At 40.7% G+C, this 21,456-nt stretch overlaps 1 protein-coding gene across 25 annotated transcripts in view; it reads right to left on the bottom strand.

Moving 5' to 3' along the window:
- BPTF (bromodomain PHD finger transcription factor) overlaps nucleotides 1-21,456 on the bottom strand; it is a 158,792-nt gene that overhangs the window by 66,189 nt on the left and 71,147 nt on the right. For all 25 annotated transcript variants that reach the window (XM_063718911.1, XM_063718899.1, XM_063718896.1 and 22 more), the window contains 4 exons: nucleotides 14,089-14,218; nucleotides 13,166-13,304; nucleotides 8,210-8,389; nucleotides 4,784-7,094 (listed from right to left, as the gene is read on the bottom strand). In XM_063718911.1, the coding sequence (XP_063574981.1) occupies nucleotides 4,784-7,094; nucleotides 8,210-8,389; nucleotides 13,166-13,304; nucleotides 14,089-14,218 (2,760 nt within the window). The remainder of the gene's footprint in view (nucleotides 1-4,783; nucleotides 7,095-8,209; nucleotides 8,390-13,165; nucleotides 13,305-14,088; nucleotides 14,219-21,456) is intronic.

The raw sequence follows: 21,456 nt of genomic DNA, 5'->3' as shown, positions 1-21,456 counted from the left end.
GGTGGTGGGTGCCTGTAGTCCCAGCTACTCAGGAGCCTGAGGCAGGAGAATGGCATGAACCTGGGAGGTGTAGCTTTCAGTGAGCCGAGATCCGGCCATTGCATTCCAGCCTGGGCGACAGAGCGAGAGTCTCAAAAACAAAACAAAACAAAACAAAAAATACAAAACTTAGTTGGGCATGGTGGTGCACGCCTGTAATCCGAGCTACTTGGGAGGCTAAGGCAGGAGAATCAATTGAACCCAGGAGGCAGAGGTTGCAGTGAGCCAAGATCATGCCATTGCACTCTAGCCTGGGCGACAAGAGTGAAACTCCGTCTCTAAATAAATAAATTAATTAATTAATTTAATTTAATTTAATTAAACCAAAAAAAATCTTACAAATCTAGTAAGACCTTTCCAAACAAACAAAAACATTCTGCATCCAAATGGTGGTTCTTCAAAACATGAACAACTGGATGATGAATAAAGTTAATACTAATAAAACTTTAACAGCATTAGTGTAGTTTTCAAATTCTACAATGAATAATAAAATATTAGAAAAAGGACAATATCAGCTGGGCGCAGTGGCTCACACCTGTAATCCCAGCACTTTGGGAGGCCAAGGCGGGGGATCACGAGGTCAGGAGTTTGAGACCAGCCTGGCCAACATAGTGAAACCCCATCTCTACTAAAACTAAGCTGGGCATGGTGGCGGGCACCTGTAATCCCAGCTACCTGGGAGGACCAGGCAGGAGAATAGCTCGAACCCAGAGGGCAGAGGTTGCAGTGAGCCGAGATCGCTCCACTGCACTCCACCTCGGGCGGCAGTGTGAGACTCTATCTCAAAAAAAAAAAAAAAAAGAAAGAAAAAGGACAATACCATATTAGTTACTTATCAACAGACAAATCTCTCTGTGTTCATGTTTGTTTCTAAACATTGTGTGTGGAGGTACTAAACGTTTTAGACATTCTTAAAAAATACTAAAAACGTATTTCAAAATAAATTTACTTAACTGCATTAAATATCATGTCCTAAAATGGAATTCACTATATATCTTTGTGTAACTGAATACTTTGACATTTTTACTCTACTTAAATGAACTTAGTAGTTGATTATGGTGTAGACAAAGGCTATAAAATAAAAATAATTTCCTCCTCTAACAGAGGTGGAAGATAAATCTCAAACAACTCTGTATGTAAAAGGCAATGCTTTTTTTTTTTTTGAGACAGAGTATTGCTCTGTCACCCAGGCTGGAGTGCAGTGGAGCGATCTTGGCTCACTGAAACCTTCGCCTCCCAGGTTCAAGCAATTCTCCTGCCTCAGCCTCCCGAGTAGCCGGGATTACAGATGCCCGCCCAAACATCCAGCTAATTTTTGTATATTATCATTATTTTTTTGAGACGGAGTTTTGCTCTTGTCGCCCAGGCTGGAGTGCAATGGCGCGATCTTGGCTCACTGCAACCTCCGCCTCCCGGGTTCAAGCGATTCTCCTGCCTCAGTCTCCTGAGTAGCTGGGATTACAAGCATCCGCCACCACGCCCGGCTCATTTTTGTATATTTAGTAAAGATGGGGTTTCACCACGTTGGTCAGGTTGGTCTCGAACTCCTGACCTCAGGTGATCCACCTGCCTCGACCTCCCAAAGTGCTGGGATTACAGGAGGCGTGAGCCACCGTGCCGACCTGAAAGACAATGCTTTCTATTGACAGCATTCAGTTGGAAAAACGAACACTGTGAAAGAGAAAGCTCTAGCCAAAAAGTTGCTGCAGCTTCTTAACTTCCCATATCCACTTGTGACACCATTACTTTCTCCGCTGTGTTATCGCACTATGAATCCTCTGACCTGGACAGAGCAGGTCAAGGGGAAATCAGAGGGGAAATGTTAACTATTGCAGGGATGTCCCAAGAGGGGGAAAGTATCTGTCACTTTCAGACCATACCCTATAGTAATTCCTAGAGATCTTTAGTGTCAAAAGAGAAAGCAAATAAATATTTATTTGCAAGGAAAAGTTCATCCTCATTCTCTGTGGTCATACAATGACTTTAAAGTATCCTTATTTTAAAATGGAAATAACACCGGAGAGGAACACACCACATGCATGGTAAGTCTGCTCATTCAAGCATTCATTCAAAAAATACTTGAGCATCTTCTATGTGTTAGACTATGTGAAAGGAGCTGGGGACACAGAGGTGAACTAGAATCTGTCTGTGTTCTCAAGGCGCTGTAAGAGAGGAAAGGACAAGGGAGGGACATCTGAGTTGGCTCGGGAATGAGGTTCAGAGCTGGAGTCTCAAAGGACAAGTTAAGAGTATGGGGGTTGCTGATCAAAGGCAAGGGGCACACATATGCTAAAGAGAACAGTGTGCAGGAATACACATTTCTTCCCAGAAACCACATCCAGTGTTTTACGACTGGAGGGAAGGGGTGTAGAGGTACAGAAAGAGATGAAGGTGGCATGAGAGAAAAAGGCAGAAGCCAGAATGCGCCGTACCAAAATAAAAGATTAAAGAAGAGCATTAAAGGGTATGTATATTAAGTCCTCTGAGATTTATCCAGTACTGGATGGGTTGTAAAGGGAAGTACTTTCCATGAATGTGATCTACAGGTGACAAATGCTTTCCCCGCTCCTTGCTGCAGTAGTTACCAAGTCCCTTAGCTCAGTTAGACTATTCACAGGATAGAGGGGCATTTTAGGAGAATCTTTCTGGCAGCACTGTGGAGGACAACTATCAGTTCAACGTGACAATGAAGCACAGAATCAGGGCCTGGGAGGATGGGCATAAGGGAATGGATGATGTGGAGGGAAAGAGAGGCCCTATTGAGTGTATGAGACAAGTTTTCCAATATTGCTCAGCCTTAACATTAATAACAAAGATCATACATGCACCTTTGGCATTCTTAACTCCTAACCATCAGATGTATTCTATTCTAGTGTTAGTATAAAAATGCATTTCACGTGCATGGCTTTTTATAGCAATATGCTTTTAAAAAATGCATTCTAAAGTCATGATCAATTTACATATTTACCCATGCCTCCATTAGACAGAAAGGATTATGCTTCTCTCAAATTTGTTTCAGCAAATTAAGACGTTAGCATACATTTGAAGGCTGTATCAGTTTAAAATGAATAATGTTTAATGGAAGGTATTTCCTTCCATTAAAAAATGTGAAATCAAGTAATACAAACTGTACCACAGTGCATACTAAGACATGAAATTCAGCTCCAGAAATTCAGCTGTGCAGAACAGGGCCCCGAGCAACACTTGATTGGGACCAGTGCCTAACTCTCCTGGAGAGTTCAGAGAAGAGTGCTTCCCAGTTGAGCCTACCCTCCATTTTAGAATACAAAGAGCAGAAAGGTTGGCCTCCACAACTGCCAGATCACTTTAATTAAAGTATTTGTACATAGTAACTTTTCCAGTGGGAAAGAAGTTACCTGCAGGACAGTCAAGGATACATTTTGGGACCGCTCTCAATGAAGAAAGCAGAAAAGTGCAGAGCAATCCTATAAATCCATGAATTGTAATGAAGAGTTCCTTGATTCCCTGCAGGATTCTGCAAATCCTTCATTGCAGGCCCTGCAGAGAAATTGTACTTTTCAGCTGTCTCTATTGAATGTGTAATGGAGTGATGATATTTTATTTCAAATCAAAAGATGAGTTATAAAAAACTTGGTCAAACAAACTATGACTGGTTGTATTAATAAATGAATTCCTTTATAGAGAGTACTTATATTTTTTTTCTAGCTGATTATAATTAATATAAACCAAAAAAGTGTGATTTTTAAAGAAACTGGAAAAATATTAAGACACACAAAAACGAAGCCTAAGGGGAAATGAAAACGGCTCAGTAACTCGCTGAAATAATTTGAGGGTCCTAGCAAAATCTAACTGCAACTATGACTGATTCTGATTTCTAAAGATGTTCCCAGAACTCTCATGTTTTCGATGTTTATGTTCCATCCTTCTCAATTACAGGGGTGAAAAGATAAAGACAAGGACATGAAAAAGGAGAAAGCAAGGACACATAAGTGAAATGTGATATAGCAGATAAAGTACTAGACTGGGATTTAGGAAAACCGGGCACTATTCCTGTGTCTCTGTAGCCACAGGCAAATTACTGTACATTTACAAAAGATAAGAATTTCTAAGATCCCTTCCCAACATAAAACTACATGATTTTATAACTACCAAGACTATTTAGGACGCATCCCCTAAACCTAAAGTGTCCAGAAAATTTTAAATTAGGACTATTTCTGGGTTTAAAAAAATTTCTAAGGAATCTTAGAGACTACCTATTCATACATAAGTAACAGAGAACTCCAAAACAAATGTTTATCATGCAAATAAACTACATTAGGAAGATTTTCACATTATGATAAGCTTTATGAAATTTACAGGCGTGTTTATGTCTTTTTTATGAATTACCTAATAAAAATAAAATACAAACATTCCAGAAAGTTGGTGATTATCTTGTTCCCAGAGCAGTAACTCAGAAAATCAGACCACAAAAACAATCACATCTGACATGTTCCTTTTGTCTTATGAAAGTTAAAACTGAATTTCATTTTTAAAACATTCCTTTAAATTTTAAGTCTTTAAACATTTTTCCCTACAAAAACTTTAGTACATACCAGTTGGCCAATTTTGAAGCTTTCTGTATCCTGTTTCCATTACTATCTTTGGCCATTAATATGTTTCCTGTCTTATCTGTATTATCTCATTTTTAAAAAATGAGATATTCTTGTGAGATAATTCTTTTTAAAATTTTCTCCCTCCCCCAAATACATTTTAAAGTACATACCTCCAAGTGATGCCAAAGGTCGGTCTAGGAGAAGGATATGGCCATATATCCAAAGCAGGTTTTGCATTGTAATTAAAATAAGGGACCTCTCGGATTCCTCCTTTTCGGGCCAACTTTTTTAAGTCATCATTAGGCAAAACGAAAATGCTCTTCTTGCTGCTCTTGGTAACAAATTTTCTATAGGATGGCAGAGCTGTACCTGAACGAGTCTTCTTTGGTCTTGAAAATTTCATCAGTTTCACTTTGTCTCGTGTGGAATACTCTTTGCTCACAGTCATAGATGTAACCAGCGTGCCTCCTGTGGTGGTCAGGGAGTCTGTCACTGTCGTGGTGACCACGGTTTTGCTCTGCTCCTTTACAGAGATGATGTCCACACTGCTGCCTGTGGAGGGTGTGGAAAGCTTGGTCACCGTTGTAGTGGTGGTTGTGACAGTGGATTTTGCACAATTTTCTGTGGAAGAAACCACAGTTTGCTTATCGCCTTTTTCTACCTTGATCACAGTTTTTGATTCTGTGGCCACTGTGGAGGTCATCGTGGTGACTTCTGTGATGACGGTTTTTCTTTTAGATTCTCCATTGACATTTTCATTTTTGTTGATGGGCAGACCATTTTCATCAATAAAGTCATTACTGAGATTAGATTCCTCTCCAGAAGTAATAGGTGATGAAGTAACTTTCTTAACTTCTGAGGTTTCTATTTCCATATCTTCTACCTGATTAATTGAATTGCTTTCTGGACAAGATGCTGAAGGTGTGGTTGTCTGTGTACTGTCAGACTCTTTGGTTGATGGCAGGGTCTCAAGGCTATCTCGATAGTTACCTTCAGCATCTGAAGAACTCAGTAAATGCGATTTTGTTTCGGAGCTGTTTCTTTCATTAAAATCTTCCATGATGACATCACCATTAATGAATGGCCTTATAGCAGATTCTTTAACAGTCAATGATTTAATATCATTCTCAGGGATTATTTTATTTATATTATTAACCTTTGGTTCAACATTACCACTTACTACTTTACTCTCAGAAATTTCTTTCAAGCATTCACCTTTCAAATATATTTTGGGTTTATTATCTTTTCCATTTATTTGAAACGTACTTGTTCTCTGTCCTTTCTTTTCAGACTCTCGATTTTCATTATTCTTTTTGTCAGTGGTATTTTTTAGCTTTATTTGATCACTACATTTATTAACTGGTCTTTCCTCTAATTTCTTCTGCTGACTTGGTTTTTTACCGTTTGCTTCAGTTACCTTAACTGGCAGCCTGTCCTCACAGTTTCCAGTGGACTTACCAGAAACCAATTCACATTTTAATGGCTCCAAGCCTTCAATACCTTGTTCTTGAGTTCTGAACTGTTCAGAAATACTTTCATTGCTATTCTGAACAATCATATCTTCTTCACTGCTATCCTGAATAGACACGGTATCAGAACTATTTTCCAAAGTGCTATTAGATTCAGAGTCACATCTCAGTTTTCCTTCAAAGTCCATTGCTTTTGACAGAGGTGTGGCATCTCTGTCATTGGTACTTTTAGGCACTGATGAATGTAAAGCACTCTTGGAAGAAGAAACAATGGTGTCACTTTCCTCCTGTATGAGCGGTTTTTTGTTCTTACAGATCAAAGTACCAATATCATCCACACTGGCTACTTTAGAGTCATCAATGAAAAAATCATTTCCTTTTGTTGTACTCTTACTGGGTTCCTGGCCTTTACTGGCAGGGTCAGAGACTTTTTCTTCTATGTCATTTTCAATGGAATTTTGTTTCTGACAGTTTGTTTCTGGGCTCCGAATGGAGACATCACCTAACACTCGATCTTTTGGATAAAGTTTGTTTGTGGTATGACTAGGATCACTCATTCTAAGAACTGAGGAATCATTTTCTGAACATCCCTGAATCAAGTCCTCAGGTTGATCATTATTTGCATTCGGGCTCTGTTCTTGTCTCATCGAGTCACTCTGACACCCTTCTTTTGCTTTTGTTGTTACTGGTGATTCAGAGAGATTTTTTGAAGAATTTGTAGAAGTCTTTGCTATACCCTTAATTCCACCCTCCAACTTGATTTTTTCGAGTCGCTGTTTTTCTTCCAATGTAAACTGTTTAATTCTCCTTTCAAGAAGTCCATCTAGTTTGGATGATTTTGTTTTCTTTTTGTAACTAGTCCTTAGATGAAAACCCTCACTAACATTGACCACATCTACTTGAGAACTCTCCTGACAATTTACATGTGACTCTGTTTTCATGTCATCGTCTATTTCCATTGGTTCTTCCTTGCAGGGTTTATCACTGTCAGAATCTAAGAGCTCCTTCACATCTGTGAAACAAAGACATTTATATAAATGTAATTTTTACTCTGAAAGGAGGAATTTATAAATTTTTTTTTTTTTTGAGATGGAGTCTCACTCTGTTGCCCAGGCTGGAGTGCAGTGGCGTGACCTCAGTTCACTGCAACCTCCGCCTCCTGGGTTCAAGCAATTCTCATGCTTCAGCCTCCCAAGTAGCTGGGATTATAGGCATGTGCCACCATGCCTGGCTAATTTTTGAATTTTCAGTAGAGACAGGGTTTCGCGATGTTGGCCAGGCTGGTCTTGAACTCCTGACCTCAGGTGATCCGCCCACCTCAGCCTCCCAAAGTGCTGAGATTACAGGCATGAGCCACCACGCCCAGCCAAAAATATTTTTTAAAGTATCTCTAGCCACATGCATTATCTAGCTTATCTAGTTTTTTTAAAAAACGACTTGTTACAAAAGACAATGTGGTTCCTCAAAAGGTTAAACAGAGTTACCATATGATCCAGTAATTCCATTCCTAGGTATATCTCCAAGAGAAGTGAAAATGCATGGCCACAAAAAACTTCTGCATGACTGTTCATAGCAGCATTATTCATAACAGCCAAAAGAGGAAACAGCCCAATGTCCATCAACTGATGAATGGATAACAAAATGTGGCATATCCATATAGAGTTTTATTCAGAAACAAAAAGAAAGAAAGTACTGATACATGCTACAACATGGATGAACCTTAAAAACATGCTACAAAGATGAAGCCAGCCACAAAGAACCACATATTGTCTGATTCCATTTCTATGGACTGTCCAAAATAGGCAAATCCAGAGAGACAGAAAGTAGACCACTAAGCTGGTGGCACTTTGGGGAGGGGTTGGGAAGTAACTGCTAATGGGTATGAACGAAGCTTCTTTTCAAGGTTATGAAAACGTGGTAAGATTGAGGTAATAATGGTTGAACTTTGTGAATATACTAAAAGCCACTGAATTTACACTTTAATTGGGTGAATTGTATGGGATATCAATTACGTTTTGATAAAGCTATTATCAAGAAAACACAACGCAGTACCTTTCCTGTGGTGGGACCCTGATCCAGTGCATTCTTATCACCCCCAGGCTGCCCTCCACAGCTGACTCCCCTTACCTTGGTCCTTCTTCTCAGTAATCTTTGAGATATCCATTTCATTTTGGTCTGCTCCTTTTGCAGCATCTGAATCTTTTACCTCATCTTTTTCAGAATCAGGCTCTATTTTTATTTTTTTTGGACTTCGTGAACATTTTCTTTTATCTGACTCATCCATATTTTCATCCATATTATTTTTGGCTAAAAAGAACCACGTATAGGATAATTAACGTTATTTCCAGAGTATTAACACTTTAATATGTCAAGTTTAGTGAAAATAAACAAGTAATTTCCAGCAAGTTATGTTTCATTTTTTCATTAAAAAAAAAGAAAAGAAAAGAAAAAAAAAGGACAAAGGTCTCATTGAGTATAGGTACCATATAATCCTATATGCCTGGCTGATCTAAAACATAGAAGGAATGCCTGGCTGACCTAAAACATAGAAGGAATGCCTTTAGACATTTCAGAAAACTTTGTGAACATTTTTGGTGAAACATGATTTACGAAATTTGTTTTAAAACACTGCAGGATAAAAAAAAAAAAAAAAAGTGGACCCACTGCACTCCCGCCTGGGTGACAGAGTGAGGCTCTGTGTCCAAAAATAAAAAAACAAAACAAAACTGTGATTCAGTAACATAGTCAGCTACAAGATAAACATTAATACTACAGGCCGGTGCGGTGGCTCATGCCTGTAATCCCAGCAGTTTGAGGGGCCGAGGTGGGTGGATCACCTGAGGTCAGGAGTTTGAGACCAGCCTGGCTAACATGGTGAAACCCCATCTCTACTAAAAATACAAAAATTATCTGGGTGTGGTGGTGCACACCTGTGATCTCAGCTACTCAGGAGGCTGAGGCAGGAGAATTGCTTGAACCCAGGAGGCGGAGGTTGCAGTGAGCTGAGGTCACGCCACTGCACTCCAGCCTGGGCGACAGAGCGAGACTCCACGTCAAAAAAAAAAAAAAAAAAAAAAAAAAAAAGTGGTCAGTGACAACTGAAACAAGAGTGATAAAATTTGGATGGGTGTGGTGGCTCATGTCTGTAATCTTAGCAATTTTCGACGCCAAGGTGGGCGGATCACTTGAGGACAAGGAGTTCAAGACCAGCCTAGCCAACATGGTGAAACCCCGCCTCTATTAAAAATACAAAAATTAGCCAGGCATGGTGGTGAGCAACTGTGATCCCTACTTAGGAGTCTGAGGCAGGAGAATCGCTGGAATCTGGGAGCTGGAGGTTGCAGTGAACTGAGATCGTACCACTGCACTCCAGCCTGGGTGACAGAGTGAGACTCCATCTCAAAAAAAAAAAGTGGTCAGTGACAACTGAAACAAATGTGATAAAATTTGGGTGAGTGTGGTGGCTCATGCCTGTAACCCCAGCACTTTGGGAGGCTGAGGCAGGCAGATCACTTGAGCCCAGGAGTTCAACACCAGCCCAACAAGGTGAAACCCCATCTCTACTAAAAATACAAAAATTAGCCAGTCACGGTGGTACGAGCCTGTAGTCTCAGCTACTTGGGAGGCTGAAGCAGAATTCCTTCAACCTGGGAGGTGGAGTTTGCAGCGAGCTGAGATGGTGCCACTGCACTCCAGCCTGGCTGACAGAGCGAGACTGTCACACACACACAAAAATGAAAGAAAACTCGTGTATGAAGGATTATCACAACCTGTTCGATCATTCCAGAAAGTCCATATCAGTGGTTTCTAACATAGTTTGTGTCACAGAACCCTATTAGAAATGGATAAATGCTATGATCCTCTACCAAGGAAAAAAGTTATGTATATAAACTTTTGTAATCTATTTCGATGGTTCTTGGCCTCCTTGAAGTTTATATAACAGAATAAAAGACTGAAGAAAAATAATCATAGGCAATCTGTGGCCTTGTTTACTGCTTACAGTAAAAAAGTATCTCTAAGACAACGAGGGTAAGTGGAAAATGGACTGAGAATCAGATGATTCATTTGTTAATTACAGTTAATTTGTTGAGTGTGATAATGACATGACGGTTATGGAAAAATGTCTACATAGAGATACATATTGAACTTCTGGTGAAACGTGATTTCTGGGATTTGTTTTAAAACACTGCAGGATTAAAAAAAGTGGTCAGTGACAACTGAACAAAGTGTGATAAAATTTGGCTGGGAGCAGTGACTCACACCTGTAATCCCAGCACTTTGGGAGGCCGAGGCAGGCAGATCACTTGAAGTCAGGAGTTCGAGATCAGCCTGGCCAACATGGCGAAACGCTGTCTCTATTAAAAATACAAAAATTAGCTGGGCGTGGTGGCGGGCACTTGTAATCCCAGCTATTTGGGAGGCTGAGGCAAGAGAATTGCTTCAACCCGGGAAGTGGAGGTTGCAGTGAGCTGAGACCATGCCACTGCACTCTAGCCTGGGTGACAGAGCAAAACTCCATCTCAAAAAAAAAAAAAAAAAAAAAGAAGTGATAAACTTTGATAATTGTTGAAGCTGAATGAGTTCATTATTCTCTTCGTATTTGTGTAGTTTTAAATTTCCCATAATAATTACAAAAAAAAATCAAGCCTCCCAAAACAGAACTACTGTCTAGATGAATATTCTTGGGCCTTAAAGGCTTTTTTTTTTTTTTTTTTTGGAGACAGGGTCTTGCTCTGTCACCCAGGCTGGAGCACAGTGGGTTGATCTCGGCTCACTGGAGCCTTGAACTCTGGGCTCAAGCGATCCTCCCTCATCAGCCTCTTGAATAACTGGGAATACAGGTGTGTACTAATATGCCCGGCTAATTTTTGCATTTTTTGTAGAGATGGGGATTTGCCATGTCACCCAGGCTGTTTCTTGAACTCCTGGGCTCAATTGATCCTCCCCTGCCTTGGCATCCCATCACAGGTGTGAGCCACGGTACCTGGCCTTAAAGGCATTTTCCTATTCTTTACCTTCTTCTTCACTTGAACCTAAATATCCCAAGGACCTAGCAAGGTATATCTATTTTTTATTTAAATGAATGATTTCTTCCAGAAAGGTCTGGCTGAAGGGAAGAGAGTGCAAAGAAATCATAATTCTGTTGTGAGCAAGATACTGGTGTGAGAAAATAGATATAAAAAATATATCTATTTTTAATTTAAATGAATGATTTCTTCCAGAAAGGTCTGGCTGAAGGAAGGGAAGACGGTGCAAAGAAACCGTAATCCTGTCAAGAGCAAGATAGTGGTGAGGTAAGAAAAGAATCACAGAAAAGGGCTTGGGTCCTGCCAGCGTTCTATCACTCTGTGTATATGTGGTCTTCACTATGTCACCTAGCACCCTCACGAAATAATCAGCTCATTGAACATGAGTTTAAAAACACATGATCTTTTAAAAGAGCAGTTCATCTCTGTAGAGTTCTGTGATTCTAAATACTAAAGCTCATTAGCCAGTTGTAAAAACTCAATTAATAGCTTATTTATAGGCCAGGCGCAGTGGTCACACCTGTAATCCCAGCACTTTGGGAGGCCGAGGTGGGCAGATTGCAAAGTCAAGAGATTGAGACCATCCTGGCCAACATGGTGAAACTCTGTCTCTATAAAAAATACAAAAATTAACTGGGCATGGTGGTGTGCACCTGTAGTCCCAGCTACTCGGGAGGCTGAGGCAGGAGAACTGCTTGAACCCAGGAGGTGGAGGTTGCAGTGAGCCGAGATACGCCACTGCACTCCAGCCTGGTGACAGAGCAAGACTCCATTTCAAAAAAACAAAAACAACCCCCCCCCCCCGAAAAAACCTCATTTATTTATTTATTTTTTTAAATTATACTTTAGTTCTAGGGTACGCGTGCACAACATGCAGGTTTGTGACATATGTATACATGTGCCATGTTAGTGTGCTGCACCCATTAACTCTACATTTACATTAGGTATATCTCCTAATGCTATACCCCAACCTCCCCCCACCCCACGACAGGCCCCGGTGTGTGATGTTCCCCATCCTGTGTCCAAATGTTCTCATTGAAAAAACCTCATTTATGTGACAGTGTTTTGGAAGCCTCTATCACTTCCTTTCTGGTTTTCTCTTACTTGCAGCAATGCTAAGGTTACTAGATACATGACTCCTCAAGAAGTGAATTAGTACTGAATTAAGATTTTTTTTTTTAAGAGACTGAGTCTCGCTCTGTCATTCAGGCTCGAGTGCAACAGCACAATTATAGCTCACTGCAGCCTCAAACTCCTGGCCTCAAGCAATCCTCCTGCCTCAGACCCCCAAGTAGCTGGGACCCCAGCCATGTGGCACTACACCTGGCTAATTTTTAAAACTTTTTTGTAGAGATGGGGTCTTGCTATGTTGCCCAGGCTGGCCTTGAACTCCTGGCCTCAAGTGATCCTCCTGCCTCAGCCTCCCAAAGCACTGGGATTATAGGTGTAAGCCACTGTGGCTGGCCTGAATTTTTTTTTTTTTTTTTTGAGACAGAGTCTTGCTCTGTCACCTAGGCTGGAGTGCAGTGGTGCAATCTTGGCTCACTGCAACCTCTGCCTCCTGGGTTTAAGCCATTCTCCTGCCTCAGCCTCCTCAGTAGCTGGGATCACAGGCGTGTGCCAGTACACCCAGCAAATTTTGTACTTTTAGTAGAGACAGGGTTTCACCATGTTAGCCAGGGTAGTCTAGAACTCCTGACCTCAAGTGATCCACCCTCCATGGCCTCCCAAAGTGCTGGGATTACAGGCGTGAACCACCCCGCCTGGCTGCCTGGCCTGAATTTAAGATTTTGAAAAATGATAATCAGGCGGCTAAGGCCTCTTCTAAAAAACAAGTTCCATTCTACAATCTTATGGAAATCTGAGACATCAAATTCCTGTGAATAAAGGTAATTTTTAAAGTTTTAGGGTTTTAGTAAACTAAACTAGTAATTCTGCAGTACTAATAAAAATTTCAGAAAAATGTTTTTATCTAAAATATAGTCAATATACTACAAATTTATAAGAAATATAAAGCAGAAACGATTATGCAGGACATGTAATTTTAATTACTTACTTCCTTCTAACGACTTTCTGTAATTCACATTAGTATTGCCTGGCAATTTAGGAACAAACCTATAAACATGAGTTTTACTAATCCAGCTCCAACCACCATATCCTGTCACTCTGTACTCTTCACCTTTTTGTTTCCAAACCTGGTGTAAATGAAAACATTTTGATTAAACAATAAGAATAACAATGCTTATAAACCACATGTGGTTTCATGCATTTTTACCAAACAAGTTTCAAAGTCAGGCAAACGAAATTTACTAATCATCCCCAGGTTTTTCCAAGTGGGGACAAAAAAAATTTACTAATCAATTTAGCTTTCACTGGGAATCAAAGATTAATGAAGTAATACTCCTTTTTAGCATGTAAAATTTAACACAATTTTACAGTTTTATAACAATTTCAACAAATTGGCCTTGTAAGCCTCCAATATTCTAAGATAAACCGATGCTTTGTAAATTTGCCAGGAAGATGTACTTTATCCCTAACATATTAATTAAAAGACTATGTCAAAAGTAGGCCAGGAGCAGTGGCTCATGCCTGTAATCCCAGCACTTTGGGAGGCCAAGTCAGGCGGATCACCTGAGGTCAGGAGTTCAAGACTCACCTGGCTAACATGGTGAAACCCCATGTCTACTAAAAATACAAAAATTAGCCGGGCGTGGTGGTGCACGCCTATAATCCCAGATACTTGGGAGGCTGAGGCAGGAGAATCGTTTGAACCCAGGAGGCGGAGGCTGTAGTGAGCCAAGATTGTGCCACTGCACTCCAATCTGGGCAACAGAGCGACACTCTGTCTCAAAATAAATAAATAAATAAAATACAAAGACTATGTCAAAAATAAAATAAAATTAGTTAAGTATTCAAAGTTTCAGAACAAAAGTCTCAGAAATGGCTAACACTATTTTAAAGGGTTGTTTTAAAAATTACCTGATGCTTAACTGGAAATGTGTATTTTACCCATGTCGCTTGCTGCATCGTTTCTTCTTCTTCCTGTTTTTTCTCTTTTTTTTTGACTTTCTCCTTTTCTTCTCTTTCAATTGATGTCATCCGGTGTAACCTAAGAATTCATGCATAGAAAGACAATGTTAACTTGGAAAAATAAACACAAAAGATAAAAATGCAATACTGAAAAATCAGGAAGACAAAGCAGACTTAGTTATAATCCTACAAACCAGACAACCCCAACTGACAAAACTTAGTTGTAGTTGTACAATTCCTTAATAAGAAAAGATAAAGAGTACAAAAAGGCAAAAACAAGAAATGCTATCCTTTCCATGCCTCCCCATAAGAAATAATTATTATTTATTTCTAAAACATTTCACGTATATATGGTATATACCAACATTTATGTATCTCTTTACATAGTCCATTACATATTCACACATATGTACTTTTTAGTGCACACACAACCACAGTTTTTAATCAATGGATAATCACACCAGAAGACCTTTCCTTATCAAAATATACAGATTTTTTAAGGAATTAAAAAATACACCATTGCATGGATACACCATAATTTATTAAACCAGGTCACTGTTAAAGAATACTTTGTTTCCAGAGTTTTTTCCTTCCAAAAAACAAAGACCAAAGAATACAAAAACATTTATTTTATCAACCGGTATTTCTGATTCTCACAAGGACTGGGGATTTTAAAGCACTCACAGGATCTATTAACAGAAATCAGGTTTCTTACATCCGCAGAGAAAGGGGCCCATGGGGCCCCATCTTTCGAGAGAGAAAGAGAGGAAGGATGAGGAAGGTTGGCCCATATTGACCTAAATCATGAGACACAGGCATCGGCCACAACTCCTTCTCAGGCAGGAAAGGAAATCACTGCACCTACCAGCAAAGACCAGGCCTATGGTGAGGCTCTACATTTAGGGGATTAGACTAGATTTTTATGAATCAGAATATTTCTCAGAGAGACACGAAGCAAAACCTACAAAGAAAGGAGCTCTTGTCTCCAAGAGCGCTAGTGGCAGAAGAACTGCTTTTATCACACCCTAACCAGATGCAGCCAATTTCTCATGCACAGCTCTGCGGAAAGAATAGAGACCTTTTGTTAACTTGGGGTAGTGATGCCGAAAAGATGTGGGAGGGGATTTCAGTCTTTTTATCCCCTCTCCCCCCCACCAAAAACTCCCCATCACCCTCCCTGCTTCTTCTCTCCCTCCCAACTTTTACGAAGGCTTTGTGTCCCTGTGATTGTAGGTTCCCAGAATACAGTCTCCCCCAGGCTGACAGCTCATGCCTATTAACTGCACTCAACTGGTGTAGCAAACATTCTCCATAGGCTCTTCACAGTCTCTCATAAGCTGATGGGAGGAGGGGAAAGGGAGCGGATCCTCACTGGGAGCTAATGTACTCAAATTCCATCCCTCTGCCAACACGCTTGGAACTAAGGAGAAGGACAAGCTCTGCAGGCACAATACGGTGGATAACCTGACAGTCTCAGGCTACAGGAGTAAGGCCGGGTGACTATGCCAGGAGGACTGTGTAGGATTTCTCATGGAGATTTTGAGGGCTTGGCTTCTATACACCTCTGAAAGGCCAGGTCCAGCATGGCAACTGGGCCATTTTCGCTGAGAGAGGCCAGGAATGGAGCACTGTCTGAAGGACTCTAGCGCAGTGACACCCTAGGAGCTCAAAGCTGGGCAAGGTGCTCAGTTGTGTTCTTGGTGTCCACAAGGCAAAGAGGTCCCTTTTATCACCAAATACAAAGGCTTCTCTTTGTGGAGGAAGCAAGGCCAGTTAGGCAGTCTTATGGCTAATCTCTGATGCTACCTATCCCACAGTAGCATGCTGGTGGGTGTGATGCTACCCATCCCACAGTAGCATGCTGGTGGGTGTGATGCTACCCATCCCACAGTAGCATGCTGGTGGGTGTGATGCTACCCATCCCACAGTAGCATGCTGGTGGGTGTGATGCTACCTATCCCACAGTAGCATGCTGGTGGGTGTGCCAGTGGCAGATTTTCTTTCTACTTCTCCTTGGCCAACGAAGTCCAACCAAGAGAATGAACTGAACTTCAACTCCACTGGTGCTCAGGGTTTTGTGGTGTTTTGCTATCACAGCCATAGCTGTAACAAACAATATTTTATGTCTTTCTTGGTAAATCTGGGGAGTACCCCTCTCTAACCTCCAGTGGTGGGATGGCTGGGTCCAAAAGTTCTTGCACTGAAAATGCTGACAGATATAGGGTCAAACTGCTCTTCAGAACAGTGCAATCATAAAGCCACCCTGCGTTCCTACACCTTAACTCATGCTGAGTTAGTATTGAACTTCTAAACTGTTAGTTAAACTCAGAGGTAAAAAATGCTATCCCATTGTTTTTAATTATGAGAGAAGTAATCATTTTTTATGTCTACTGGCCTTTCATATTTATTTTTCTGCAAAATGCCTATTCAAATCCTTTGTCTTGTTTGTATTAGACTATTAGTACTTCTCATTTATAAAAGGTCTTTGTCAATTAAGAAAATTTTCCATTTGTGGTACAAATATTTTTCCTCGGTTTGTCATCTGTCTTTTGAGTTTGATTACAGTAACATTTTTCCACTCAGAATTTTAAATACATGTATCCACTTTTTTCCTCTATGGCATCTGGATTTTTTATCTGTTTAAAAAGAAAGTATCACAACAAAAACAGAAATTAATTCATGCTTTCTTATTGAAGTTTTCTTTTGTTTTTAGGGTTCTGGGTTTTTTTAAAATAATTCGTCATCAATCTAAATGTTTTTTTGCTAAGGCAGAGATCTAAGTGATATTTTCCCAAACATGCTTTCCCTTTGTGATGTGCAATGCTACTACAGCTAAATCCCCATGCTTAGGTCTATTTTTGGATTCTGTATTTTATCTACTGATTTGCTTCTTCTGTAGAACAAATTACTGAAGCTTCAAAATGTGCTTTAATATCTAGTACCTTTTTCACTAACATCTATTTTTTCCCCTTTTGGCTATTCTTACACAATAACTTTTTTTTTTTTTTTTTTTTTTTTAAAGACAGGTTGTCACTCCGTTGCCCAGGATGCAGTGCAGTGGCGCAATCATAGCTCACTGCAGCCTCAAACTCCTGGGCTCAAGCAATCCTCCTCCAACTTCTGGGCTCAGTCTCCCAAGTAGCTGGCATTACAGGCACGCAAGACCATGCCTGGCCAATTTTAATTTTTTTGTAGGGACAGAGCCTTGCTATGTTGCCCAGGCTGGTCTCAAACTTCTCACTTCAGGTGATCCTCCCTCCTCAACCTCTCCAAGTGTTGGGATTATAGGCGTGAGCTACTGTGCGCAGTTTGTTGCACATTAACTTTTCTAGATCAAATATTAGTATCATTTTGGTCAAACCTCCCCTGCTCCAGGATGGAAAATCTTATTCCCAAAGTATTCTTCATGTCTTTAGTTAAGCTTTAAAGATTGCTTAACTTTTTAATTAATTAATTAATTAATTATTATTTTTGGTAGAGACAAGGTCTCCCTATGTTGCCCAGGCTGGTCTTGAACTCCTGGGCTCAAGTGATCCTCCCGCCTCACCTCCCAAAGTGCTGGGATTACAGGCGTGTGCCACCACACCTGGCCTAAAGATTGCTTTACACAGGCCTTGACTATTTCTTGTTACATTTGGCCGAACACGGTGGCTCACGCCTGTAATCCCGGCACTTTGGGAGGCCATGGAGGGTGGATCACTTGAGGACAGGAGTTCCAGACCAGCCTGGCCAACACGACAAAACCCCATCTCTACTAAAAACACGAAAAGTAGCCGGGCATTGTGGCACTTGTCTGTAATCCCAGCTACTCAGGAGGCTGAGGCAGTAGAACTGCTTGAACCCGGGAAGTGGAGGTTGCAGTGAGCCGAGATTGCGCCACTGCCCTCCAGCCTGGGCGACAGAGCGAGACTCTGTCTCAAAACACACAGACACACTTATGCACACACACACACAATTATTCCTAGGTGTTGTAGGTTTTTGTTGTTGTTGTTCCTGGAATCTTTTGCTTCATTAAAATTTTCAAAAATATGTAAAATGCAACCAGGTTAAGAAACAGAACTTTATCTACAACCAATACATCAGATGCTTGTGTGTCCAACTCCCTGGCAATCAATACTTTTGTGCTAAACATTCCCTTGTTTTTCCTTATACTTTTAGAACCTATGTGTGTGCATCCTAAACAGTATAAAGTTTGCCTTTTGAAAACTCAGCATAGGCCGGGCGCGGTGGCTCACGCTTGTAATCCCAGCACTTTGGGAAGCCAAGGTGGGCAGATCATGAGGTTGGGAGTTGGAGACCAGCCTGGCCAACACAGTGAAACCCCATCTCTACTAAAAATACAAAAATTAGCTGGTCGTGGTGGCACATGCCTATAATCCCAGCTATTTAGGAGGCTGAGGCAGGAGAATCACTCGAACCCGGGAGGTGGAGGTTGCAGTAAGCTGAGATTGCACCACTGCACTCCAGCCTGAGCGACAGAGCAAGACTCTGTCTCAAAAAAAAAAAAAAAAGAAAACTCAGCATCAAGTATAAAACTACCTGCATAGAGCAGTATTGTTACTATCAAAAAAGGTTGCCAGGAAAATATAAACTTGTCTCTAGGTCACAGTCTGGCTTCAGCTTTCAGGAAAGTTTACAGACCTCTTTTGGTGAAATCAGTGGGCGAGATCATGAGCAAACCCTAGAAGATACAGGGCTCACCACAATCAAGGTATCTGGCGTGACTGCAGCATAAAACAGGTCTACTACAGCGAAGCATCCAAAGCGGCTGGCTCTGTACTTCCTGCTTTTGGCTCTTTTAAGGACTGTTTTCTCCCACTGATTTGGGATTTGGCCTTCGTGGGTAGGGGGCCATTTGTCTACCTGCATTATTGCTTCAGCAATTTTATAGGTGGTGTATTTTCTGTTGTTCCCCTTGTCCCTATGGGTCTGTAATTTTACAAAAGTTTGGCCACAGTTTTGGTGGAGTTCAGCGTGGAACAAAATTACATGGTTAATTAATTAGATCAACTGCATATAATAATTGTGTCTGTATCTTGACAATATTTATAAGTTTTATCTCTCTTGGCAAACTGCATTTCCTGGTACTTTTAGAAAATTTTTGTTGTTGTTGTTGTTTTTTTTTTTGAGACAGGGTATCACTCTGTTGCCCATGCTGGAGTGCAGTGGCGCAATTATGGCTCACTGCAGCCTCCAGCTCCTGGCCTCAAGCAATTCTCCTGCCGTGGTTGCCCAAAGTGCTGGGATTACAGGTGGGAGAGCCACCTCACGCAGCCAATAGTGGGTATCTTTTTTGTTCCATCTGAATGTTATTGGGAATGCTTCAAGGGTTTCACCAAAAGGCATAATAATTTGGTTTGCAATACATCTTCAAAAAAAAAAAAAAAAAAAAGACTTCATATACTCGTATTTATCTAAGAGTTTAAAAAAAAAAAAGAAAAAAGAAAAAATAGGCCAGGTGCAGCGGCTCACACCTGTAATCCCAGCACTTTGGGAGGCCAACGTGGGAGGATCACTTGAGGTCAGAGATTCAAGATCAGTCTGAGTAACATAGGGAGACCCCATTTCTACAAAAAAATTAAAAATGTAAAAAAATTAAAAATAAAAAAACCCAATAAACAATAATGAACTTAGATAAAATACCTTCTTGGCATCCAATAAGATGATCAAAAGGTTTCTTTTCTTCAACTTTTTTCTTTTTGAGACAGCATCTTGCTCTGTTGCTCAGGATGGAGTGCAGTGGTGCGATCTCAGCTCATTGCAACCTCTGCCTCCCGGGTTCAAGTGATTCTCCTGCCTCAGCCTCCTAGTAGCTGGGACTAAAGGCATGCAACACCATGCCTGGCTAATTTTTAGTAGAGATGGGGTTTCACCACGTTGGCCAGGCTGGTCTTAAACTCCTGGGCTCAAGTGATCCACTCGCCTTGGCCTCCCAAAGTGCTGGGATTACAAGTGTGAGCCACCGCATCCAGCCTTTCTTTGACTTCTTAAAATAGCATGGTATTAGTAATCTCCTAGTATTGGAGATTGGTGTCTAAAGTGAAGCCAATTTAGCCATGGTTTCTTATTCTTTAAATTTACTCCTGAATGTATCTGCATACCAATATTTTCAGATTTCTTATAGATACACCTATTTGCTATTAATTATTAATAAATATTAATAAAGAAAACAGGGCCATAATTTTCTATTTGTCTATTTATCAAGTTTCCTAACAGTTTCACACTAACAAAAACAATAATCTATAAAATTTCCTTTTTCTATTCTGGTAGAAAAGTTTACATAGAACTATCTGGTTCTTGAAATTTAAGAAATACCTTATGAAATCATCTGGTCCTGCCATCACCTTGATGACAGGTGCAGTGATAAACAACCAGAAATCCTTTTCCTGCCTAAGAGTGTGGCTTCTGCCCTACTAAGGACTAAGATCAGTGTGGCGTCCTCCCCAACCCTTCCCCCCACCCAAAAGGAGCTCGGTGGGTCCCTGTCTGTGGCGGTGGGGATGGAAGGTGGGGCACGATGAGTTGGGGACTTTTATTCCACCATCTTGGTCCACTCTTTCTAGGTGGACCCCTTTGTGGATGTAGGAAACCTGAATACTGTGTTAGTGACCCTGTGAAGGCTTTAAAATTCCAAGTTCTAGTAAAAGAGAATCAGAAATATTGGTTAGTATGTCTCTTTCTTTACTCTTTTTTTTTTTTTTTGAGACAGAGTTTCACTCTTGTTGCCTAGGCTGGAGTGCAACGGCACAATCTCGGCTCACCGCAACCTCCGCCTCCCGGGTTCAAGCGATTCTCATGCCTCAGCCTCCCGAGTAGCTGGGATTACAGGCATGTGCCACCATGCCTGGTTAATTTCGCTTTTTTTTTTTTTTTTTTTAGTAGAGAAAGGGTTTCTCCACGTTAGTCAGGCTGGTCTCGAATTCCCGACCTCAGGCGACTGCCCACCTTGGCCTCCCAAAGTGCTGGGATTACAGGCATGAGCCACCGTGCCCAGCCTCTTTTTTTATTCTTGATATTGGTTATTTGTGCTGTATTATTTTTCCCCCCTTGATAATCTTATCAGAGACTTATAAAACATAATGGGATCTAAAGGTATATTTGTTTTCTATTTCATCATATTTGCTCATCTTTAATATTTTCTTTCTTTAGGTTGGTTCCTTGAGATGTACCCCTAGCTAATTAATTCGCAGTTTTTCTTTTCTAATATAAGCACTAAAAGCTAGCAACTTCTCCTAGGAAATCTTTAATTGCATCTGACAAATTTCAATGTATGTAGTACTTTCATGAACATCCAGATCAAAATGTCTTCCAGTTTTA

The sequence above is a fragment of the Pongo abelii genome, chromosome 19 (assembly GCF_028885655.2).
Source record: "Pongo abelii isolate AG06213 chromosome 19, NHGRI_mPonAbe1-v2.0_pri, whole genome shotgun sequence".
In the NCBI taxonomy this organism is placed as follows: domain Eukaryota; kingdom Metazoa; phylum Chordata; class Mammalia; order Primates; family Hominidae; genus Pongo; species Pongo abelii.
This window is presented reverse-complemented; position numbering and strand designations above follow the sequence as displayed.